The sequence below is a fragment of the Canis lupus genome, chromosome 1 (assembly GCF_048164855.1).
Source record: "Canis lupus baileyi chromosome 1, mCanLup2.hap1, whole genome shotgun sequence".
Classification (NCBI taxonomy): Eukaryota; Metazoa; Chordata; class Mammalia; order Carnivora; family Canidae; genus Canis; species Canis lupus.
In genome coordinates, this window is record NC_132838.1 from 36,994,213 (window position 1) to 37,020,960 (window position 26,748).

General features: G+C 35.8%; 1 protein-coding gene across 12 annotated transcripts in view; it reads left to right on the top strand.

Annotated features, from left to right (window-relative positions):
* The window catches only part of UTRN (utrophin), a 497,949-nt gene that overhangs the window by 399,046 nt on the left and 72,155 nt on the right, over nt 1-26,748 (top strand). For all 12 annotated transcript variants that reach the window (XM_072826596.1, XM_072826601.1, XM_072826576.1 and 9 more), the window contains 4 exons: nt 3,894-4,162; nt 9,650-9,796; nt 12,280-12,358; nt 15,695-15,755. In XM_072826596.1, the coding sequence (XP_072682697.1) occupies nt 3,894-4,162; nt 9,650-9,796; nt 12,280-12,358; nt 15,695-15,755 (556 nt within the window). The remainder of the gene's footprint in view (nt 1-3,893; nt 4,163-9,649; nt 9,797-12,279; nt 12,359-15,694; nt 15,756-26,748) is intronic.

Below are 26,748 nucleotides of genomic sequence, written 5' to 3' on the forward strand. Positions count from 1 at the left end.
TGGTCCTGGAGTCCCAGGATCGAGTCCTGCATTGGGCTCCCTGTGTGGAGCCTGTTTCTCCCTCTGCATGTGTCTCTGCCTCTCTTTCTGCATCTCTCATGAATAAATAAATAAAATCTTAAAAAAAAATTCAATTTTAGAGGTAAATGAAGCCCTTTGTCCAAAAAGTTTTCCCACTGAGAAATATGAGTTCCCACTTGATAAAAGTGAGATGAGCATCATTTAGCTCTCCTAGGAGCAAAGGGCATGATACAATCATGGCTGGCCCCAACCCTAGACTCTGCTCTTGGTCCAGTTTTGTTTGCCACCTCACTCCAGGGAATCATGGGGCAGTCTTTCTTTCCATGGCATAGTAAGGTATAAATACCACCAATTAATTTGCATAGTTGAAGAATAAAAATAATTGAACAAGAGAGGAAAATTTAGGTCTGATTGTTGCTTTCTTCCCTCTTTTGTTTTCTTTTTCTTCTCTTCTTTCTAAAAGATTGTTACTAAATCTGTCTTAAAAGATAGGTATCTATTGTAACATAATAAATCACTATTTTAAATTATATAACTACGAAATTAATATAACAATATGGTTAACAAAAATTAACCTGTTACATGTTTTGTATAAATGTATAATATAAATCTAGAAAGTAAATATAATTGCACCTGAAGTTAAAAAGGGAAGGCCTGAAGTTCAGTTAAAAGGGAAGGCCTGAAGTTCCGGACGAGAATGGAAAAAGAGTGCTGCCCCTCAAAAATATCCAGAGAAGGACACACACGCACGTGCACACACACACACACACACTTCAGGGAATAGGAAAGTGACAGAAAAAGCTCTTCTGGTCTGAAAATTGTCAGTAAATTTATTTGGTTTTTATCCTGCTGTTTCCTCCTTCTCTCAGATTAGCCTCTATTACTGCCTTTTCAAATGCAAATTAGATTACCCTCTTATCTCTGAGCTTCATTTGCTCTGTGGTCTCCAGTATTTAGTGGCCCTGCCAGTTGCGTGGGAATGACACAACTCACCGGAGTGGAAATACTCCAGCTTCAGCAGCAGGGACCAGAGAGATCAATTTGTAAGCCAGGAAGCTGGCGGTGCTCTGTCCTGGCAACACATTACAATCATCTGGGAAGCTTTTAAAATATACCCATCTTGCCCTTCACTGTTGACCAACTAAATCTGATCTCTTAATTTTTGGGGGTAGGGCCTCTGGGGATCTGTATGTAAAAACAAACAGGCAAGCAAACAAACTCTCAGAGGGGTTTCTAATATGTACTCTGAATTCTGAACCACTGGGTCTGAAAGATTCTCCACTTCCTGCATGAGGGTCTTAAAATTTATGGCAAAAAAATCTCTTCAGAAATTTTGAAGGAAACAGTCCTTTGATTTTCAAACAACTAGAGGATTTTACAAATGTAATTATATCCTTTTATTAGTTTCTTCTCTTTTTTTGTTTTCTGTGTGTGTGTGTGTGTGTGTTTGCTGCTTTCATTTGTTTTTCTATTCTCTTAACCCCACATCATCATGACTTGATATTTCATCTGTTGCTACCTGTTACCTGTTTCACAAACGTTCTGAAAAATTTTTGTTTGGTTTCACGCTTCCCTCTGTTCTTGGTTTAAAGTATGCATTAAACTGAGATTGGTACTGTAATAGGGAGGCACTTTTATTCTGACTCTGTGATCAGTTAATAGGTATCCTTTCTGGCAAACAGATGGGGAATTGAACACAGAGCTTTTCTTTTCTTTTGACTAGCTGCTTGTGTAGGAATTATATAATAAATACCACACAAAGGGACTGCTCAATCAAAAGATTTTACATTAAGTGAAGACAAAAATGTCCCATCCATGTTGAGTGTTTTGTCACAGGACAAAGAAGCTGTGTGTCTCCCTGCCAGGTTATTCAGTGACTGACTCAGAAACAGTTTTTTACTTTATCCAGGGAAAAATCATCATAATTAAGTTGTCTGTTCAGAAATTAGTACTGTATCTTTTTCTTTTACAAAAGCCAGTGAAACACAAGTGCTTAAAATAGATCTTTGGAAAAGCCTGAGTGACTTATTAACAAACACAGGTGCTGCCATCATAAAAATTACCACTCCCTTTCTCATGGGACTAGTAAGAGTGACTTTTTTCATCTCACATAAATAACATTTATTTATTTTCTATATTTTATATTATTCATGATAAGCATTTATAGAAACAGAGCATATAAAATATGGCATTTTATATTTATATTAAATATATTGTATATAAGTGTGATGTAGTTCTCATTTTTTAACTTAGGGATTTAAATAAGGTTTGCCTAATGACCTACTTTTCCTCCAGCACTGTTGTCCTGGACTGTATCCCAGCTCAAACACTCCTAGAAGCTGGGTGTTTAATTCACTTGTTTTCCTTATTTATCACTTCCTGGTGGAATCAGTTTATCTATCTATCATAACATGGAATCTCCTGGTAATCAGTTCAGTTGCCAAGGGATTATTCATGACTCTCTATAGCCTCTAGCAGTTCAGCAGTGTAATTCGGAGTTCTGTAGCTTCTGAACTCTTCATGGTCCATTTGGTTCGCAGAGATTCATTACAGCTGTTTTTAAGTCTAAATATTGATGTCTAGAATTTTTCTGGAAATATAGGTAGGTAAGAATATGTGTTCTGTCCCCTTCAACTTGACTTGTTATAATACTAAAGAAAGACAGGGGGACGAATTTATGTTAAATATGAGTTATGATTCGGGAGAGCTGGCTTTATTTATTTAGTTCCTCTTACCAGGAACTTCAGTGAACTTCAGTTCATGTTTACGAATGCTATGAAATATTTTGAAGTGAAGTGGAGTTGCTTCACTGTGATTGATACTAAAAGTTGGGATCTTATCACAGAGAAGAATAATTATTTCTATCTTAAACTAATCCAAAGTTTACCTTGATTGTATGTTTCTGACTTGCTTCTGTTTTCAGTGGACCCAGCAGAACAACCATCAAAGCAGTGAGATAGGAAAGGGGATTGCCTTGGATATGGAGAGAACTGAAGACCAGGAGTGTTCAGTTGGCAATCTACCTAAACTGCTTTGAGGGTGTCTGCTTTATTTTCATCAAATTCCTCTGCCCTTGTCTTCTTGTCAGCTTCTCATCTCTGTGTTTCTGACAGCTGGATTTGAACTTGACTTTCATTTCTGCCTCTTTCTTTTGCTCGTCTTGTAGCCTTTGCAGGGCCTTGCATTATGCCTACCCTTTCCTGTCTGAAAGTCTGACTTTAATTCAGATATCCTGGAATCTTTGAAATCTATGAAATATTTGGGATGGTCCTTGAAATCTTGCTGTATTCCTGTTGAAGTGTTTGTGAATGTGCTACATGTCTGGACTATAGAAAGTACCCTATATTAAAGGTGAACTGCCATACAGATTCAGCAATGATGAAGTAGCTAAGATATATTATTTGTCTTCAGTTATTTTTTTCTAAGGAACATGATAATTCAACCTTATTTTCTCAGAGTCTTTCCTCGTAACTTAAAGCTGTTTCTCTCCTAACTATATTTCCCATTTTTATTGAGGACAATGAAATGAAAAAGACTGTCTTTGGATTTTATATAACTGAATTTATGTTAAAGAAAAATTCTTTTGTTTTTTGAGTTATTGTGTTACATTTCAAGGTTTGTAAATATATTAAAATTCAAGTCACTGAAGCCACTGGGCCACTTATTACTCTGTGTAACTATTTTCTTCTTTTGATAAATAGCAGGGAATCCATTGGTGAAGGTGAAGGGAGTAGAGAGAAATTTTTTCTTCCCCTGATTTGTGTAAACAATGTCTCCATGTACCTGATGGCAACCCTTCAAAAGGTGGTGTTCACACCTGGCTGTTGATCAGGTTCCAAATTTTTTTTTTTTTTTTTTTTTTTAAATCACAGAATTGACTCCTGAGGAAAGAGCCCAAAAGATTGCCAAGGCCATGCGCAAACAGTCTTCTGAAGTCAAAGAGAAGTGGGAAAGTCTAAATGCTGTCACTAGCAATTGGCAAAAGCAAGTGGACAAGGCACTGGAGAAGCTCAGAGACCTGCAGGGAGCCATGGATGACCTGGATGTTGACATGAAGGAGGCGGAGGCTGTGAGGAATGGCTGGAAGCCTGTGGGAGACTTACTTATCGACTCACTGCAGGATCACATTGAAAAAACCATGGTCAGCACCACTGCCTCAGATAAGGATTTTAAGAAATGTTTTATTGTTAAATATAACACAAAGAAAGTCATATATAAAAACTGTCATAAGAGATTTTATGAAGCCAACCCCGTGACAACTCCACCAAAATCAGGAGATAGAGATTTCCCACACACAACAGATGTTTTCCATATGCCCCTCACCATCAGAACCCCTCCCCACCAAAATAACAACTAATGAAACTTTCACAATAATTTACTTTTATTTTTCCTTATACTTCTTTTTTACCCAACTCTGTGTCCCTAAACACTTAACTGCTTTAAAAAAATAATGCGAAGTCCTTTTTAATCTCTAGATTTCCCTCTATACCCTTTTGGTTTTCTTTACAATGTGTTTGTTTAAGAAACTGAATTGTTTGTTTTATAGTATTTCTTATAGCCTGGGTTTTGCAGAATGGCATCCACATAGTGCAGTTGGGCAGGTTCCTCTCTACTCTGTATTTCCTGAAAATTGGTAGTTGGACTTAGGGATTTAATAAAAAACATACTGTTTCAGACTGAGATCTTCATGTAAAAATTTCATCTCACTGTCTGAATATATTATGGAAGGATTAGCTTAGCTATAAATTTTGTCTGCGGTCAGGAATTGCCCAAAATTAAGGATGATAGATCTGTGGTCTAGAGCCCCTTTGGCTCCTATATTATAGAACATACCCCCAAAAAATTTAGTAGAATTTAGGCAGTAAGAGACATAGTAGTAGGGTTTGTGATATTGTGATAGCATAGTAAACTATAAGGTAGCCATGAGTCAAATCAAAGAATAAATCAACAAAAAAATCAGAAGGTATTAGATTAACAATATCAATATCATGAATGGGATTTTTATTGCAAAAGACCTACGTTTTGTGCACAGACTTGGATAACATTTTCCCTTTGTTTGATGCATGTGGCTGAAAAGGAAGGAGAAGGGTGTAGGAAGTGAAATGAATATACAGGCAAATTACATAAGTAAATATATGTGTGTAGATATAGGAATAATAATGTCTAGCATTTATTGAGGATTACTGTGTGACAAGCTATGTACCCACTTTACATGGATACCTCTTTTAATCCTCACACCACCCCGATGAGGTAGGTATTATCATGCCCATTTACAAATGGTGAAAGTGCAGGTATTGCTCAAGCCCACATAGCTGGTAAGTGGTAGAGTTTTCATAATTTCTTTCTTACTCTTCTCTTTCATTGTAGAGACCTCACTCATACTAAGTAATTAAGCACAACTTTTATCCACTATTGGAATTCAAAGCTTTAAAAGTCACCTATTAAATTTTAAACTTAAAAAATTTTATTACTAAAAGAATGTTGATGTCTGCCACCTTTCATTATAAATATACAGAAATATGCAGAACTCTATAAATTAAGTGGGCCTCTTCCTACAGCTCTGGCATCCTGAAAACCATTTCTGTGGACGAATCTGAGTTTAAAATAATAAACTGAAAATAAAGCCTTTTAGTAAAGATTATTTGAAAGTTACACACTTCTTGCAGTTTAAAAGATGGTTTTTAAACACCAGAAATCTTGAAGTCACTGGTTTATAAACAGTATATTTTTTTGGACTACAAAGATGCCTCTCGGAGCAAGACTTTATTCATTTGAATTTGAAAGTATCAATTTTTAATGCAGTCTGATTAGTGTTGAAGGAAAAATGAAAAGTGATATGTAGGCTTGTTAAAGACCTAAAAGTCTGAGAGGTGTTAATTCCATTTGATTAAAGAAATTACGCACCTCTGCATCCAAATCCTTTTGTTCAAATCTCTACTTAAGTGGAAAGCCAGGAAAAATGCAATTAGTATTTAAGAGGAAGAAATAAACTGTGGATTAAAATATTTTAACATCTTATTAGGAAAAAAGAAAATAAAAACCCACATCTCATTAAACCAAATAAAATGGATTCAAAGTCTGAGATGTTTTACCTGTACTCTAAAGTACATGCCAAATCCCAATGAAGCTGTTGGCAAATGAAAGTAAGCACTGATTATTGTATTGCTAAATATTATTAAATATGTCAAAGCAACTGGAAAACAAAAGCTTCGGGGGCAATCAAATAATTTTAAGGCCCCAAAATTATCCTTAATCATTCTTATTTGCCGAATACACACCTTCCAACAGGAGAAGGTTTTTTCTTTTCCACATCTGCCAGCAGGCTGCCAGTCAGCACCTTTAATGACAGCAGATGTTTCTGTTTTTTATAACAAAGAAGACCACATACTTTTCTTCTTCTATAGGAAAGTGCAGCCAAACGTGATAAATTGGTTCTTTATATTAAAACACACAGTGGATCTGAAACCATTTTAAAATTTGCTTTACTTCAAGCCTCTTAATTTGGAAGCTCTTAAAAAGCAAAAGATAAACTCTCTTATTTTTTTTAAGATTTTATTTATTCATGAGAGACACAGAGAGAGAGGCAGAGACACAAGCAGGCTCCATGCAGGGAGCCCGACGTGGGACTCGATCCTGGGTCTCCAGGATCACACCCTGGGCTGGAGGCGGCGGTAAACCGCTGAGCCACCTGGGCTGCCCGATAAGCTCTCTTATTAGAAAGATTCCACACTGCCATAAAACACCCGTGAAAATAAAATCCAACGACCTTTTTGGTCAAAGGTCTTTTAATATTTTCACCTGTGGCTTATAAGAGAAAAACATTATTTTTACAGAGAAAGAATTAAAACTCCTCAATGTTCTATAAGACTTTAAAAATCTGTCTTGAAGTTATTCTCTAATTTTGAAAACTTTCTCCATCTTTTGAAATCAAGCTCATATTATTTAAAATTATGGAAACCCAAGAACACTTCCTAGCATTTCATTTTTCATCTTTGGTACCTGCAAAACGCAAAGACATTGATTTTAAAAGCTGATTAAAATTCTTGAGTCCCCCCAAGTAATCTAGGAGAGAATATTAATGTATACTGTTAAAATGCAACTGAGGAAACCTGGAAGGATTTGAGTTCTGTCATTATTCTAGACTGAATCTGAAGGAACTCAGGTTTCTTCCAAGTCCAGACTGAATAATTCTCCTTCCCCACCCTAACCCCCCTTCTGTCCATGCTTCCATGTTAGTGGTTCATTCTTTAGGCTTAGAACACCTATTATCATATAACTGCTTTTCTCATTGAACTGTTTTTGTGCATCTGTCTGTCATCCGTGAAAGCTCAACATCTGCAGCCATGGGAGAAAAACTATCACAACTTGAAAAGATTTTTCTTTCCATTTTCCAGCAACTCACATGCCTTTGTGAGCTTCCCTTCTTCTGACTTTGAAATATGGGTGCTTTCAGGGTTCTAGCAATGTTTCTTACTTTACACACATTGATTTTCATGTTCACAGTTCCAGATGTTATTTATACACTGCTCCCTCCTAGATGTGTAACTTTCACTCTGACTCTGGGCTCTAGGTCTGTTCTTCTGACTTTCCATCTTGAGTTTCTTCTTGTGGTTTTTGAGCATGTTCAAGAATTTTGAAACACTAAAACATATTCTCTGATTAACCTAAAATTAATTTCCTTTTTAAAGTCAAGTACTTTCATAATACTATTTTGATTTTTATCAACCATAATGATTATTTTTAGCCAACCATAATGATTATTTTTAGCCTGTGCATATTATATAAGGGGGAACTATATAGAGTAACTGGTTTTGGAGAGAGAAGGGAGAAAGGAAGTGGTTAAAGAGCCATTCTTTTTATTAGCGTAATGAAGAAGCCAAATTAATATTGCAGTGTGCCAGTGAAAATTCGTGCTCGTTAAAGCACTCTGATGTATAATATTTCATTAACTGAACTTGGTATGGTGAAAAGGAAGAAAGAAAGTTTGTAGACATATTCTGTCTCTTAAGGGGTGGGATGGTAGAAATAATGTAATTTGAGGGCTGGTGCTGTGTGTTCACAACATCTATTACATATAAGTTCAGTTTGGTACATGATTAGCTCTGATTTTGTATTATATTAAAGAAATAACAATCTGCTGTTCTCTTTTAGTAACTCAATTCTGTTCCCAATTATACATTGGCATTATCTTGCCTCAGATATCATTTTTATGGGCCTTCATCAATAGAAGTGAATTCTCCCCTCTTGTATTGCAGACTTTGTGCTGAATACTGGAGAGTGTCTGTTCTCAAGAAGCTTCTGTTCTTCTTTGGGGGCATCAAGAATATGCATGTACTAAGAGCTCTGATAAGGAATGATATTTAAAATGTATAACAACTGGCTTGTATGGCACCAAACAATCAGTATGACCTCCACCGTAAAGCCCCATTTGTGTGGCTGCAAATGTGCTGGCTGAAAGTCCTACCTGGATTCAAGAAATCAGAGAGAATGCTGGGGAACATGCAGAGGGGCCTTCAGCTAAGAATGCTGAGGGAAGGGCCTCAGGGAAATCTTCCCTGAAATAGGGTGGATGGGGCACCTGCGTTGAGTCTTGTAGGGTATCAATGGGATGTAGGCAAAGACTTTCTTGGAAAAAGGGAACATGAACATAGAGGCAGGGCGAATTATGTGGAGAATGGAGAAAACTTAGTGTTTTCATTATTCTGTTTGCTTCTACAGGACATATTACTGTTACTGGCCCAAAATATCTTTTGTTTTTTTCTTTCCCTCTTTACATACATCCTCCACCCTGACTTGTACCATTTCTTTGTCCTGTGCCCAGAGATAGCATTTGTCACTAAGCCTCATTTACCTCTTTTCTTATAGACCTCACTCTTCCTGACCCTCCTCTAACCATGTGATCATAATGATTTGGAAAGGATGAAAACTTAGCTCTTGAGTTTATAATAGTCATAGGTTTTGTGGCTAGACAACTTGTTCTTACTGGCCACTTTCTAACTTATTTTAAATGGAAATGTGTTCAAATCAAATTGTTGCATCAGGTGCAAAAGTAGCAAGGTAGCCATATTAAGAAAGAAAAAAGAAGGAAAATATGAAAGAAAATGAAAAATCGAGTCAAGAGTAGAAACTAGTGAAGTGGATAATAATGGCCATCATTTTCCATATGAAATTATATAAAATGGTAGATTCATTTCAATGAGTTTGCATTATGATTTTTCTTTTCATGCAGCTATTTAGATTCTCCATGTTATGTGGGATGCCTGGGTGGCTTAGCAGCTGAGCATCTGCCTTCAGCTCAGGGCGTGATCCCACGTTGGGGGATCGAGTCCCGCATCCGGCTCCCTGTGAGGAACCTGCTTCTCCTTCTGCCTGTGTCTCTACCTCTCTCTGTATCTCTCATGAATAAATAAATAAATAAATTTAAAAAAAAGATACTCCATGTAATGAAGGATGACTCTGTGGCCAGTAGTCCGCATTGCTAAAGACCTGAACTGAACTGTCATTGAGTGTACAACTGCTGTCAATGGCCTCTCAGCTGGTCTTGCCATTTTCATTGAAGGAAAGTTCAAAGTACCACTTTCTGTTATGTTCTTTTCCAAGGTCGTAATTTTTGTTTTTATTCTTCCAGGCATTTAGAGAAGAAATTGCACCAATCAACCTAAAAGTTAAAACAGTGAATGATTTATCCAGTCAGCTGTCTCCACTTGACCTGCATCCATCTCTAAAGATGTCTCGCCAGCTAGATGACCTTAATATGCGATGGAAACTTCTGCAGGTATCAGTTTATCCCTCTTCATGATCCAACTTTTACACCCCAGGTGGTCCTTAAAACCTGCCTCATTATTTTACTGCACATTGTCATTTTCTCCTTCTTTACTGGTAGGTGTAGCATATAATATCGTCAAGTATCTGTCTTTTCATGTCTTGAACCCAGAGGCCTCATGTATTTATGAATCTAGGTTTTAGTGTAATTTTATGATATACTATTCATATGATATTTGTAGAAAACTGCACAGGGTCAAATCACGGTAATTGAGACCTGTGATAGGTCACAGAAACATTTTCCCATAATGGTTCATGAAGGAGTAATTTTTCTTACTTTAATCATGTATTTATTTTTTCCTTTTGAAAAGTTAAGAAATCTCCCTTCTTCCATTGTTTGCTATTTAGGTATCTTATTCATTTTTTTTTCAGTTAACACAGTTGTACTGTTGTGGTGTTTTTACCTTTAGCTCTGTTGAGTATTACTAGATATTAGCATTTGCAAGTCACATATGTGAGTCAATAGTTTTGGGTTTTAGTCTTTGCAGACTAAATGTTCAGTGGCTAGTTCCTTGGAGTCATCATAATCATTTTTTCCCCCTGAAAACTAGCAGGATAACTTAAGTGGAATATTGAAAAAATAATTCTTACCTATTTCTCTATTTGGAGCCTAAAATGCAGTATTTAATGAGACAAATGTGCAATTGGAGGTGGTACACAAAAGCATTTTATTTTAAAGATATAACATACTCGGTTTCCTGAAATAACTCAAAATACCACTGAATACCTAGTGGTTCATATGTTTTTCATGAAGTTGAAAATGTAAGAAATGACTGCATAGTGTTAAACAATCTTTTCTATCTTTGAAAAGTATGTTAATAATCTGGTATTAATAAGGCAGGATCTGTTAAACTCATGTAATTTTCTAAAGAGTGGAACACAGATGGGTTTGACTTTCTCTTTTTTTCCTTCTGCACCATTTCCCTAATTCATTACCTTCATGTAGGTATTCCTGTGGCCCATCGTGATGCCTTTTGCTTGTATTATCACTATCTCCAAAGATGAGAAGTCAGGGAATACATTATGCTTAAAAGAGGATATGTATTCTCTTATCCTTATCTCTGAGTGTTGTAACTGTTAGAGCACAGATGTTAGTTGCTGGTTGAATATGAGGGAAAAGAATCCATGCTGGTAGTAATGTCACTACATTTCAGGACTAGTATCTTCTCTTCTTAATGTAAAGTATGGAACTTGAGTGCTTTTTGGCTTTAGTGAACGAAGCACTTGCTAATGCAATTTAAATAGCTAACCAGAAGAAACTAGAACTTCCCAGTGAACCAGAGGTATACATGTTTCATTTAAAGGCAGCTGAAAATAAGATCGACAATCTAAGCAGAACATCTGACTCGCACTACATAGACCAGGACCAGGAAAAAGAAGATGGAAGTGTCAGTAGGCTATGTGCAGTCATTACTAATTTGCATTTAGTTTCTTGGTATACCAACTCTCTGCATTTTCATAATGTAGAGAGCTAACAGTGGAAGTTTTGAGGACAAATTTAGAGATTACACTAATTGACTGGTATACACTTGAATACCCCCAAGTCGAGATAATTGGACACAAACATGAAGGCAAATAAGAGATTCCATTCTCATAAATCTTTGTACTCTCCGTCTACCTCTATCTATCAATCCATCATCTAATACTATCTCTCTGTCATCTACCAGTCTTTCTGTCTGTCTGCATTTATCTGTTTTTTTTTTGTTATTTTGTTTTTGTTTTTTTTGTTTTGTTTTGTTTTGATTTGTTTTGTTTTAACCCTGGGAGTATTTTAGACTTGTTTTTCATTTGCTTCCTGTGGCACTTTTTAAAAGAGTAAAAGAGAGATGAGTGGCCCCTGGCCACAAGGCCACATCTTAACTTTAGATGCTTTAGAGCTTTACTGCTTTTAATGCAATGTAGAGGAACAGTAAAGCAATAGATTCTGGCACCAGATTAATACTGTCCTGTACTCACTTTCTGTCCTTGGACAGGTCTTTGTGTCCCAATTTCTTCATCTGTAAAGTGGTGATAACCCAATATGATTATTGTGAGGGTTAAAATAGTTAATTTGTATAAACTGCTTAGAAGAGTACTGTTTGCTGTCTGTCACTTTGTACCAGAAGTCTGTTTTAATCCTAGTACTTTGATTCCAGAGATAAAGAGTCTTTACAGGAATCCTATCTTGGGCAGTAGCATCATTTAGTAAACTGAGGGATGCTGGAGAGAGAGGTGGGTGGGGGGATGGGATAATTGTGGGATGGCCATTAAGGAGGATACCGGATGTCATGAGCACTGGGTGTTACATACAAATGATAAATTATTGAAGTGTACATCTGAAGTTAATGATGTACCATATGTTGGCTAACTGAATTTAAATAAAAAAATACTTAAATCTAGTATATTATTAAAGTCATTGTTTTCAAAACAAATTATTTCTTGCATTTATATGTGTAGGTTTCTGTGGATGATCGCCTTAAACAGCTTCAGGAAGCCCATAGAGATTTTGGGCCATCCTCTCAGCATTTTCTTTCTAGTAAGTACCAACAAAGTTGACTGTTCTCATTAATTGAATGAATGAGTATATTCTCTCACTTTCCCTCAAGGAGCCATATTCTTTGCTACAGATATATTTACTTACATTAGATAAATGTATAAGAAGTAATATTAAGATTAATTACAATATTGTTTATTGGTTATTACTTGTAATGATCTGTCACAGTCTTTAAAATGGAGCAAAACAATATGTCTTTAGCTATGGATTTTCACTGGACCATCAGCTATAATAACTAATGTAGTATCATATTGTCATTGCTATATCATCAGCAAAGGTTATGAACTTTTTCACAATAAAGAGATCATTTTTATATTTTAAGATTTCTAATTAGTTTTTCTTCTTAAAAAGTGTTTATTAATTTAAAATGTACCTGTATCTTTAGAAATTAAAAAAAAAATAGCTCCCCATGAATCTTTGAGATTTTTATTAGGTTCACTGTAATCATACTTAGTTTTTCTTCTGGTCAAGTATTACAGATGTAGCCAAACCACATATTTAGATTTTTATGTAATATTCTCCAATCGAAATGTTAAATGTTACAGACTGCTAATAAGATCTTATGTAAGTAATTTAAGCTCCTACTTTATCATTCACTGCTGGGGAAGCTCAAGAATGTAGGACTCAGAATCATCCAAATTAAGATTAAAATATTAATTCTGCCTTTCATTAGACCTGTTGATTCCTGAAAGTTAATTTCTTTTTTTTTTTTTATAAATTTTTTTATTTATTTATGATAGGCACACAGTGAGAGAGAGAGAGGCAGAGACACAGGCAGAGGGAGAAGCAGGCTCCATGCACTGGGAGCCTGACGTGGGATTCGATCCCGGGTCTCCAGGATCGCGCCCTGGGCCAAAGGCAGGCACCAAACCGCTGCGCCACCCAGGGATCCCGAAAGTTAATTTCTTTATCTTAAAATTACTATAACAATACTTATGTTTTTCGGATCACCTTGAAAATTAAGTGAGAAAACACAATGAGTTTCACAGCACCTAACACAGTTCCTGGCACTGGTGCTTTCACTATTAATTTCTTTACTTTTGTTTTTCCTGGCAAACGTATGTCAGAAAGGTTTGTTTAGTTCAATATAAGTGAAGTTTAAAACTTAAGGCTCAAAAAAATAAAAAAAATAAAACTTAAGGCTCAGCTTATTTCCCAATATGGCAACTTCTTTGTATCTATAATAATAGAAAAAACTGAAGTAATACCATGTCTTCCAACTAAATTGATTTCATTTAGGTTTTCCATTAATCATTTGTTATGGTCAGTAATCTGCTTTACCTCAATTCAAGGTCAGGCTTTTCTATTTTCACAGTTTTAAGAATCTGAATTAGTCATTTCCTGCCCTTCCTGTCCTCCAGAGTCATGCTCTCCCTCTTCCCCTCCTTCCCCTCCCCACAGGCACACATGTTTTCCGTTTCACACACCTGAACCCTTAGATAGCCTGTCTTTGAGGATTGTAGACCTTCCTGCAATATACTGAGTATAAGGATGCATTTCTAAAGTTGGGATGCTATCAGTATTGATAGTCATTAAGTTTGCAGTATCCTCATTAGGTATGAACTACTTCAGATTTCTTAATCTTAATTTAAGCTATGTGCTAATGCCAAAATAAGGAGGAATTTAATAAATAAATAATTGTGACACTATTTACAGTTTTTAGGATTAGTTATCTATTAGTATTGATGAAACCAAACCCTACACTTTCACCTACCCTAGCAACCATTCTTTCATAGTAAAAATCCAACTCATGCACTTTAGGAAAGGAAACATGGTAAAATTCACATGCACTTTGTGAAATTCAAGTATGTTGCCTTTTAGTGTATGGCACTGATATTCCAAGGAGGTCGGAGTTTTTCGAATCAAAACAATTATTAACATAAATGGAGAAGTATAAACAAAATACCAATTAATAAATTGAATAATTGTTATCTCTTGCTGCTTGGAATCATTGACCTTATAATATTTCTTGGACTTCAGCCATGGTTATAAAAGTAGTCTGTTTAGTTAGACACAAAATAAAAATGACTTGTTAGCCTGGTGCCAACACTGAAATGAGGTTGGCTCTAATGAGAAATTTAATATACCTACTTCCACGTTTTCATCATCCTTTTCTATTTTCATGGACATAATTGGAGGAGGGAGTGCTCACATGTTACAAAGAGAAGGATAATTGTTGAATAGAAAAGTTGCTGAACTAGTGGTCAGAAATCTTGAGATCATATCTGAGCTCCGCCTTATTTCTAAGGCAAGTTATTTCACTTCTGAGTATTTATTAAATTCTTTATGTATCAAGTGGAGCTCTAATATGTTTTTGTTGGCTTCCTTATCAATGGATATATTTGAAAATGGTTTGCTAAGTTTAGAATGCTCTATTTTTGTAAGATATTAATATGACATGAATTCAGAAAAAATCATTGACGACAATTGGCTATATGAGGGTCTAGTGATAATTGCAAAGATTTGTTTGAATTGCTTGTTTATTAGCAAAATTCCTTAGTTGCTCTAGCTTTGCATGTATAAGTCTTAAAATAATTGATTTATATAGGAATAATATGTTTTTATAAATAAGGAATAACTGGAAGTGTAAAAAATAAGTACCTCAACAAAAATAAGTACCTAAAACAAAGTATGAAATCTCAATCATAGTGATATCTAATGTAAAATTAGGAAACTGTGTTTTTTGGGCATTTCAGATGAAAGTAAGTATTTGGAATTCTTCTATCCAATAATTACCTTGGTTTTTGTTGTTGTTGTTGTTGTTGTTTTTTACAACCCTTTGCCTGTGTTTATCTTAATCTTTCCTTTTAAAAATTCATACAAATGAGTTTGTTTAAATGCCATCTGTCCTAGATAGTTATTCCTGTGAAGCAAAGTAAAGTACGTTATTAATGATCTGGAAAATTCAGTCGTGCGAAATCTAGTGTATAATCTGGATATACCAGGTAAAATTAATTTTGGCTTTAGCTTAATCAAAAAGTATATACAGAGTGCATTTTCTGGTTAGCACAAAGTTTTCAATTGTGGTGGTTATAAACAATAAAACTTGATTTTTAACAGTATTTTTAGCAACAGGTTCAATTAGTTAGAGTTGGCATTTGAAATTGAACCTGTGTTGTTTCTTTCCTGGCTTCAAATGAATCTTTAAAAAAAAGCCACTCTTTGTTTAGCCTACAGATTTCATAATTATAGGAATCCAGCTCAAAAACCAGAACAGTTCTCATTGAATTGGCTATAAAATGTGTTCAGTTGTTCTGCATTATGGCATGAGGCTTTTGGGTGAGCAGTGTTTCCAATAACCTCCCTTTGTTTCTTCAGCTTCAGTCCAGCTGCCATGGCAAAGATCCATTTCACATAATAAAGTGCCCTATTACATCAAGTAAGTTGATTTTAATTCTCCTTTATGATACCAAAAAAGCTAAGTTATGTTGATAACTTAAGAGGCTTTCCCTTGTAAGTTTAGAAAATGGAATTCAATTCTATTATCTGAAGGAAACTATATATATTTAATATTTAAAAGAAGTTAGTTTAAAAATCAGAGTAATATTTGTAGTTTATTAGGTTAGGCTATAGGTATGTTTATTATATATTTTTTAAAACAGATTTTAAAGTATTTGAGGAAAATGACAAAATTTCTAAATATGTCAGACTCTTGGGGTGCCGGCTAACTCAGTCAATGGAGTTTGAGACTCGACCTCAGGATCATGAGTTCATACCCCTGTTGGATGTAGAGATTACAAAAAAAAAAATAAATCTTTAAGTAAATAAATCTGTCAAACTCTTGACATGATGTTTCTCAGACTGTACTGATTCTAAACCATTTTTATTTCTCCCTAAAAATCCATGTAAAAAGTGCTGTACTCTTCTAATTTTAATCCATCAAAAAGAAGCAGTGTATTTATCCAAAAAATGTTCAGTATTTTCAGGGTTTTTTGACTTATGGAAATTACCTGCAATGTTAGTTTAGGTTTATCATCCTTCCCTTTTTATTGTCAATTGACATTTCTCCTTTTTACATACTAAGTTTCTCCTTATTATGTAACATTTCATGCATTTTATACCATTTACACAAGGTCTGAGTAGGATTTGATCTTTGGCTTAGCCTAAGTATCATCCTAGGACAGAATGATACAGTCCCTTGAGGTGTAAATTAGCAAAGCTGTTTCTTTACAATGTGTTAAAGTGGCAACAGCTGACTAGCTGACTCTGTTTTATGTGTATGGTGAATAGCATCATAATTATGGGAAAAATAATCACTATTATTAGAGTCAACTCTGTCTCAGATTAGCTAACTGACCTCAGGCGAGTTAGATGAAGATCTCTGGGTCAATTTCCTTTGTAACTTTCGTAAATGGCATGTAGATCTCCAAAATCCATGTTGATACTAATAGTCTACTCTTCCAATATCCCTCTTCCTGAAAAATTTGTGAATGAAGTCAATGTTTGTGAAATAGTATATGCTTATGAAGGTTTTATTGTAGTCTGAGATGTGTCCTCAGGGTAAAAAAATCACCATACCATATATGAAATATAAAAACAGTATATGTTACATTGTCTTAATGGAATTTACTACTTCTTGCAGTGTACAGTCTGTCCTTACTGGGTTGTGATAAACTTAAGGATAAGGTAGGAAAGCAGTTGGCTGGTGTCAGATTTGTGCAAGCATGAATGGAAAGAAGTCGGAGGCTGGGTAAATTGGCATGTCTTTATTGAGAGAGGGTGTAATCCTCTCATTCAAGTTTAAACCATTTTTAAAATGTTTATATTTTCATTGCTATAATAACAATAATAGCAGCAGGTGGAAAAGGGAGCATGAGTCAAGAAATGCTTGAAGCCTCTAGAAACTGGAGGAGGCAAGCAAATGGGATTCTCTTTCAGAACCTCCAGGGAGGAACATGGACCTGCAAACCTCAATTTTAGCTTAGAGAGACGTTTATTTTGGAGTCCTTTGTTACAGCAGCAATAGAAAACTGATACATGTATTATACAAAATCAAGAAGTCCATGAAATTATTTGAAATTAAATTGTTTTTACTATAAGTGACAAAGAATCCTCATTATCTGATTTTTTTAAAAATGTAGATTGGACCCAACAAGGCAGATTTTTGTCTTTACTGGATAAAGAAAATATTAATTCTCTTGTTTGATTATGTCATACAGTGGTTATCTATTTGATTTGTCATTTTAAAAATCCATCTTTAACTTTAGCACTGCTATTGAAAAGGAATTTCTATGTCCAAGTTGGTTATATATGACTAAAAACAATGTTATAAAAGTCAGAGTTTCACTGATTCAGAATTTTTTTGGTAGGCTCTCACAGAATTATATTCTTGCTCAGACTATGAGTTCTGATGGGGCAGACCAGTACACTAAAAGCTGGTTTCTCTGGCATCTCATTGGCTAGAGCACCATGACCAGCACTTCAAAATATGTATAATACAACGATGGCCAATATGTTTAGTGGGACCCATAGGATTGTAGCATCTTCCACATTAGTGAAAGATTGAATTGTCTTGAATATATATAGTTTTACTGTTCAGTATCTTTTAGGATTTTGAAATATTTAGAAATCTCTCCAGGTATATAAGATGAATTCTCTTATTTTTAGAAAACTTTTTAGCCAGATTCTTTCATTACCTGCTCTGTTGTGTAACTTAACTGTTTATTTCTTTATTATAAAGTACATCAATCTCTGGAGGGAGAGTTAATGTGAGCCAGTATTTCCAGATGAAAAATTGTTATGAAAACAGAATTTAATTCCCAAGTAAATTAATAAGCAAGTAAAAAAATGAGTGAAAGGGCTTTTAATATACACTTCCTTTTGCATGGCTGCGCAAGTAAGTAGAGAATGCATGTTAAAAACAAATTTAGCATGATTGTCATGCAGCTAGAGTTTCCTGGAGCATATTAGGATGTATTAATTTGGCCAAAAAATAATATGAGTCGGGCAGAAATTTAGTTATATTCAATATGCACATACACTGTTTTGTATACTCTAATGCCAGAATATAGAGAGAAAGTTACGGGAAGAACAAATTGTCTTTATTTCATATTTTTATTTCATAGATTAAAACATATTTTGATGGCTTCCCAATGCATTTCTTTCTCTAGAGGTGTTTTCTCATTAATATTTTGCAATGCGCTGCAGCGATTCCAGGACTCACTTGTTTCTGTAATGACAGAATGCAGATCTGAACTGTAATAGTCGGTGTAGTATAAATCTCTCTATGTTACTATCTTAAGTTGAAACTCATATCTTTAAATTATATTTGGTGCTTCTAAGGTAGGTTTTCCAAAGCTGATATAGTTATTTTTTTTCTAGTATAATCCAATGACAGCCCATTGTTCTATCAGTTTAAGGAAACCTAAAATGGCTCTTGCTGCCTTTACAATATACAAAAATCTACCATAAAAGCCAGATTTCTTTCTCTGTGAATTTTTAGTTATGTGTTTGTGTTTCGCATACGTTTTTCATTTCCTCAGCTAAAAGTTAGTATCCAGGGAGTTTCAGTCATCAAGGGAATGATGAGTAAAAGTTTTGAGTTGAAAAAAAAAAAAAAAAGTTTTGAGTTGAACTTTCCTAATGTCACATTAACCATATAAAACTCATTGCTTCTCATTTTGACCCAGAAATAATAATAATAATAATAATAATAATAATAATAATAATAATAAATAGCCATAGTGGGTGATAATAATGATCATTATATTTTTTGAATATTCATTTGCCAACGCTGTGCTAATCCTGTGCATGAATTCTGTCTTCATTCTCGTTGAAGTGTGGGTACTGTCGTTACCCCCATTTACAGGCAAGGCTTAGATAACAACTTAGATAACAAGTACACACATAGCTTGCTTGAGTTCCACAACCGGTATGTGGAAGAGCTAGTGTTGAAACCCAGGGACTGACTCCAGCTCCTACCCTCTTGACTGCTATGCCTCCAGTTCTCTGTGTTGCCTGAGGTAGAGAACATAAATTTTAGTCACATGGAAAATTTGGGTAGGATGAAGACATATTAAGGAAGGAGCAATCAGGTGGAGAAAATTTGAGCAGACATACTGTGGACTGATTGCCTTTTACGATGGACCTACTATGTGCCAGCAATTGAGTGCAGAGCTAATTTTCATAGGCTAATTCTGTGCGGTAATATATGGTTTATATGTTTAAGGAAATGTCACACTGCAGTACAGTAATAGACAAAGGCGCTTATCTGTAGGTAGAAAAATATTCTCCACAGTCCTGCCAGTCAACCTTGACAGGAGTTCAGAGGTAGTGGAAGAAACTCTGTGGCCCCCGTTACCTTTCCTCATTTACAAGGTCAGAGATTTCTGTCATTGGACAGATTTCCATTGATGATTAGGATGCTCAGCAGGGCTGACTCATAAGTCCCATAGGGCTTTTAGCATATATGATTCAATACATGTCCAGGCTGTTAGTAAGTCATACTCTTTCATAGAAGTTAGTAAGGTGAAGTTAGGAGAAATGGTTTGGTTTTCCTTTCTCCCTCTACGATGTCATCTATAAACCCAGAGTGTGTGACTTTTTGGTAAGCATTAGCTTTGGATGGAAGTGATTATGCAGCTCTTGTGACAGGGCTGCACATTCGCATCTTAACAGGTTTTCCTCTAGAATCTGAGGTGCAAACCTAAATTCTTTATGGAGTCTTAAGTGTGCTCATACACACAGCTTTAATATGAACATTTAGTAATCTCTTCTTAACAGATAATGCATATCACATTTTCTAAAACTGGCATTCCTCAATATTACAATGTATTCATCAGAATAAACTATATATACAGATACCACTACTATGCATTCTCTGTCTTATTCACACTCCTCTTGATGAATAGGCCTAAATCAAAATTTTGCTCAGTTTATTACATCTCCCTTATATTTTCCTTTTCTTTTCTCATGTCCATTAAGGATAATTCTCCTTTCTTGCCTCCCAAGGGCATTCTCTGCTGCCCTAATCCATCAATTGCTCGGGGAGGTGGGGGGCAGGGGACAACAACCAAAGTTTATAGTTGTAAATGAAATCTTGGAGAGCAAGTTGCTGTTTTTTATAGCAGTCATGCAGTTTATTTGCATAAACTGTATATACTTGTCTCATTACATATGTACAATCTAAAGGAAAGAATTAATGCTTATTTCTTTAGAGAAATTGTGGACCTGTTTAGTGATGTAGGTAAAATATGTCTTCCTTAAGTAAGAGCAGAGAGGAGTGGCAGCAATGGGCTATCCAAATATTCAGCCTAACAAGAAAGTCCAGGCTAACAAAGGTGTGTGTATAACAAAATAAAGAAGAAATCAACATAAAGCGTTTTATGTTTAAAGATTGGAGAAAACTCATCCCAAAACAAAATAAATCCATAACAAAGATGTAACTAACAATGAAAGATAAATACAGTTCTCTCTGAAAGGTCTCCTCAGCTGTCTTCATCTCTCTTCCTCCTTAATCAAAATGAGAGATTGCATCCTTTTGGTGCCAGACTTTTAAGTGGAGACGACTTGAGACACACGTGAGTCTCTTTCCAAAAATACAGCTTGTGTTTTGGTTTTAATGATAAAGAAATGAAATAGAAGCCTAAGAGAATGTACTGGAGAGTCCATTTTTACAAGAAATAGTCTGAGACTTTATCTATGTTGAAAAGAAATATTTCAAACTCATTGGGCCAACTCTGCTGATGAGGGAAAAACAAAATTGTTTCATGAAAGAATGTAAGCATCTTGGGATCCCTAAGCCTCCTCCTGCATTTAGAGACAGCTGCAGACAAGTGAACACACCTTGGCTAATGAGAAAACTTAGGAGCAGACCAGCTGCCCTACAACAGCCTTTTGCTGGCAAACGGTAACCGGACAATTTCCAGTATATTTACCAGGGCCCTGATGTACTAAGATAATTCAGGTGAAGTTGACACTGGGAAGAATATTGACTAATGCAGGACTTAAGAAGTTATTATTTTCCTGTCATTCATCTATACATTGCTGGGGTACCATGAAGTGGAATTGGGGCTTGGCATCTTATAGATTACTTGGTTCCGTTGTATTATAGTAGCACCATCAGCCTTACTCTACAGTTTGACTTTTAGGGTCAGGGATCCAATTAATAAAGGTCTACTCGACAGAACAGAAAGGTCGCTATGGGGCCACTGGAGAGGAGGAGATTTTCGTGCTTTGATTTGTAAAGATTAAATTTTTAAAATAGTCACTGAAACTAGCAAAAGTACAAAAGTGATAATGATCAAGTAAATTGTGAAATAGATCATCTTTTTTCTATGTGGATTATAAAGTAAAATGATAGTGTAAGATTCAATACAACCATATAGAAACACTTTCTCCTTTAAAAAGTTACATATGAGAGAAATAAAGTAGTACATTTTAAAAAATCTAAATAACATAAATTCAGCTTTAAAAAAAACAAACCAGAAGGATACAATGATAAACTCAACTCTGGTGAGAAATAATCCTGGAATTGACACACCGGGTATGGATATAGAGGACTCCCCAGAGCCAACTCAACAACAGATGACCTGCAGGAATTTTGATTAATGTCCATTACTGGTCTGACCCTCCCTAGTTTGAGAACTTATAGGGACATGGGGGTAGAGTTTGGGTCAGAGGTGAGGCTCCTTCTGAGCTCTGGGCCGAGTTTATGGAGTGTGATACAGGTATCACCTGAAGCTCCTGGCACACCCAGGCACACCCATTTTGGTCATGAATTCTACTGCTTTACTTAAAAACAACTACAAGCAAACTTTGTCGTTTTGTTTTGTAGCAAATTGTTCTGTCAACTGTGACTGGAATATTGACGTTTGTATTTTGAGGTGCTGTAGCCTTGATCTCTATATAGCCCTTCACATGTTTGTGTTTTTTAACTTACTCTTGAGCCTGAAATTATTTTAAGTGCATTTTAGACTTAAACCCAATATGTTTGGAGTTATCCATTGTTGACAGTTTAGTGATCCTGCCTTGTGTCTTCATTATCATGACAAGCTAGTGGCATTTTTTTTTAAGATTTTATTTATGAGAGAGAGAGAGAGGCAGAGACACAGGCAGAGGGAGAAGCAGGCTCCGTGCAGGGAGCCCGATGTGGGACTCGATCCTGGGACTCCAGGATCATACCCTGGGTTGAAGGCGGCGCTAAACCGCTGAGCCATCTGGGCTGCCCGCTAGTGGCATTTTTTAAGGAAGACTATGCATTTACAGTATCTTACCAAATCGGATCCTGTATCCTATTTGGAATTTAAACAAAAAAGTTTTTTTCTTGAAATGTTGCATTCAAACTTTCTTAGGTTTTCCCTTAGATTGATTCTTACATTTCAAAAAAATGTAACTTTGTCTTTCCTGCCTTTAAAAGCCTCGAAGATGGCAGAAGGTGTTTGTTGAGGGTTCAGGAAGTTCTATATAACCTGAACCCTTAAGTCTCCCCAGTGGAGGAAGGAGCCTCCTGATTTCCTGCCCAAGCCATCCCCCATGGGCCCCTCCATACAGTCATGCACACAAGCTTACACACAAACAGTAAGAATCTGCATACTGGCAGGAGTACTCCAGATTCTTCCTATTTTCTTTTTATTCTTTTTATTTTTTTTTTATTTTTTTATTTTTTTCTATTTTCTGGTCTCAAGTGAACTAAAGATTGGGGGGATTATAAATTCCAAAATGAGAATGTCATCTCTTAGATCTTTAAGAAGATGCTACTCAGATAAACAACATTGCATCAGATTGCCAGAATTTGTTTTCACTCTTTATACTTTATTCACCTGAGTGCAGATTGATGATTTGGGAGCTCCTGCTTGACTCCTATATTCTTCTATGAACTTTCAGAAGCATATGTAAAGCAGATATTAACAGAGCAGGCAAAAGCCCAAGTCAGCTTCATTCTGGAGATTCTCTTTTACACAGCATCTCTTCGCTTCCACTTTTGCTTTGTGACTTTTGGGGTTTTTTTCTTCCCTATTTCTCCCCATCCTGAGAACTGGTCTGGGGCATTGAAGACAGAAAAGCAGCCACTCCATTGGACAACATGCAGTTCACTTGTAATTTAATAGGGCCAGTTGGGTAGAGGAGTGAAGTTGGAAACTAAATAGATGTGCATTTAGTAGTGAATAGGACATGAGGTTGTACACTGTTTGAGAATTTTGTCTGTCAAGAGGAGAAAAAGGTAATAGAGAACAGGAAATGTAGATTCAAAGTAGGGATGAGAGAGAGAGAGAGAGTGTGTGTGTGTGTGTGTGTGTGTGTGTATGCATGTGTATGTTTGTGTAAGGATGGTAGACACTCCAACATTTATAATTTAGAGAATGGTCTTACTGAGAAGGAAGTTAAAAACAAGTTCTTAAAGAAATCTTTGGAAAGAATCAGCCTTTGATAGGGAGGAATTCCTCAGGAAGGAGGAGAGAAGAAGACAGTCTGGCAGATAGAAGGAAATTTATTGATTTGATGGTGGTAAAATGAAAGAGTCCTAATCTGGTGGTTTCTAGTTTTTCAATGAAGTATGAGATCAAGTGAAATGATACAAGGCAGGGAGGGTAACTTACTTAGGTTTGGGAGGGAGAAGGCAGTAGTAAATTGTCTTGGGGTCTGGGAAGCAAGTTTATTAGGGAATGTTGTGTAGTTGCCAGCAGTTGGACATTTGAGGTTTGAAGTTAAATATTTAAAGTAAAATTAGTCTGTCTGTTGAGTGATTTTCTCCAGCTGTATTCATGCACAGCTGCTCAGGTCCAGCGAAGGCAAGTAATTGAGCTGATCCATGCTTGGGTTTTGCCAGGAGTGAGAGAGAAGCAAGGCAGATGAGAGTGTTTACAATGATTATAATGATGGACCATGGACTCAGATTTAGACAGATTCATCAGAAAGATGTTAAAGTCTCAGTCATGCAAGTATACTTCCATATTAAGAACTCAGGCTTGAAATAAGACCATCTGGGTTTAAATTCCATTTCTACTACTTACTCTGAGACTTTGAGCAAGTTATCGAAGTGTTCTCCCTACCCTAGTTCCTTCATCCGTAAAATGGGCTACTATTGGCACTTAATTCATTGAATTTTTATGTGGATTGAGTTTACACAAGGAAAGTGTTTGGAAGAACACCTGGTACAGACTGGACACTCAAATAATAGGTCATTATTGTAATTAATATTATGCATCCTGACCTGTGTTATCTTTCACTATTCACAGCAAAGAAGAAATAGTTCTCTTTCTGAGATTGTCTTATCCCTGAACAATATGGGTCATTCTTTTTCTCTCATTTGCATTTTCAATTAACTGACTCACCTTTAATTTTTTCTCTTATATGTCCTTCAAATGGTAATTGAAATGAAAAGGACACATGGCAAAACTCAAAAAATCCAGTTTCAAGCATAAAATTGAGTAGATAAGTAACAAGTAAATGTGTTTGTCAGTTTTGGGGTAAGCAGTATGCTTTCTTGTCATCATTTAAGGTTTTATGGAAAAAAAATGAGACCACTCTAATGAGGACAGATGGGTTTAAAAAGTATCTTCCTCAGAGCAGTCTGTTGCCCAGAAATCAATATCTTACCAATCTATCATAAAAGTTACTTTGCCATTGGTTCATTGTCTCATATATTGGACTGTTGTTTTACAACATTTTGTGTTCTATACATTGATGTACAAGCTTGTGTTTTACTTTTGATGGCTCATTAGAATACATATGAATAATAATAGGTAGAAATGTGTATGCCTTATTAACCTTATTGGTTCATTATTTCATCAAAATCCATAAAATACAGGGAGCACATGTTACCTCAGCTGGGACATATAAGAGTAAAGGAGTCCTCTTTTAATAAGTATACAGGATAGCAGGTATAAACCAGAACTATCCAGGGTGTTAAAGGATGATTTAAAAAAAAAAAAAAAACAGTTAACAGAGATCTTATGCACAGCACAGTGATTACTCGAAACAGTACTATGTTTTAAACTTCAAAGTTGCTAGGTGACTACATATTAAATATTTTCACCATAAAACAGAAATGATAATCATGTGATGGGATAGAGGTATTAGCTCACAGAACCGTGGTAATCCTACTGCAGTGTATAAATGTATCAAACCAACACATTGTATACCTTAAACTCACAGTGTTACATCTCAATTTTAAAAAATTAAATAAATAAATAAAAATTAGGTAAAATCTTGAGTCACATATAAATATAAAAAGAACATGTGTCAAAGATTTCATTTAACTCACTAATGGAATCAGAAGTTCTAAGAAGTCCTTCTTTATAGTCAAACAAGGGATGAAGTGAAGTTTCCCACAGGTGCAAAGCTGATAAACCGGTCAGAGTCCACAGGTAGTAATCACTTGCATCCCAATGAACACGATTTACATTTCTATGCATAAGAAACATTTGCATTGCTATGAGTTTTCTTCAGTTTGCTGAGTTTAAAATAGTTCAGAGACCACTAACTCTTTGCCCACATGAAAGGCCTCAGTTTTTACCTATACAAGTAAACCTAGCCTCCCTCAGCCCCTACTTATATGTCATATGCTCTCACTATCGCTCGCTTCATATGATTTTGGACTTACCTGTTGATGGCTGCTTTGTTAGTTTTTTTAGTAGTTTAGCAAGCTGCGCAATATTAGGTTCTAAGAGTCTTCTTTCGGATTTGAGGTAGGCCAGAACCTAAACTGTTGTTATTTGGCGGGGGTTGAGGGAAGGTGGAATGCTACTTTGATTCTGTTTTGGTTGCCTACTCTGGGAGGACTTGGAAGCATTTTGGCTGGATGAGTTGAGCCATCTGCAGCTGTTCAAATACTTAGAGCCTTTGGGGTGGATTTTTGCTTTAAAACCTTGCCCCCACTAGAAAAAGAGAGAGAGAGAGAGAGAGAGATAAAAAAAAAAAAAGAAAATCCAACAGTCAACTATATATTACTTTTTTTTTTAACTGTTGTTTGGTAAGCTGCAGTTATACTTCTGTAACCAGAGGCTGTGTTTATTTTCAGCATTGGCAGTTCTGCCTAATGAATCAACTGGTATTGAATTCACAAAGGGAGATGCTGTTTCCCTCCATCTGTTTGCCAAATGTGTGTGTTCCCTCAGCTTCTTGTCCGGGGTTTCACTCAGAAGAGCCATTAGCAAGCCGGTCTTCTCATTGAATTCTTAGCCACTGCCACACTGCATGGTGGTATTTCCCCCTTGTGGCTCCATAGGAGTTGTTTGCCAAAGCTCCACACTTGTGATTCTAGAGAAAGAGTACTTACATTAGTTATTTAAGTATAAAGTTTGGCTCCAAGTTACTCAGAGCTTTAGTTTGGTTCTTGGACTTTGATCTGGTCCTTCATGATGGGATGTCTGCCTCTGGACAAATTGCCATGGGGATTTAAATTAATTCAGAGAGGGCAGCCTGGGTAGCTC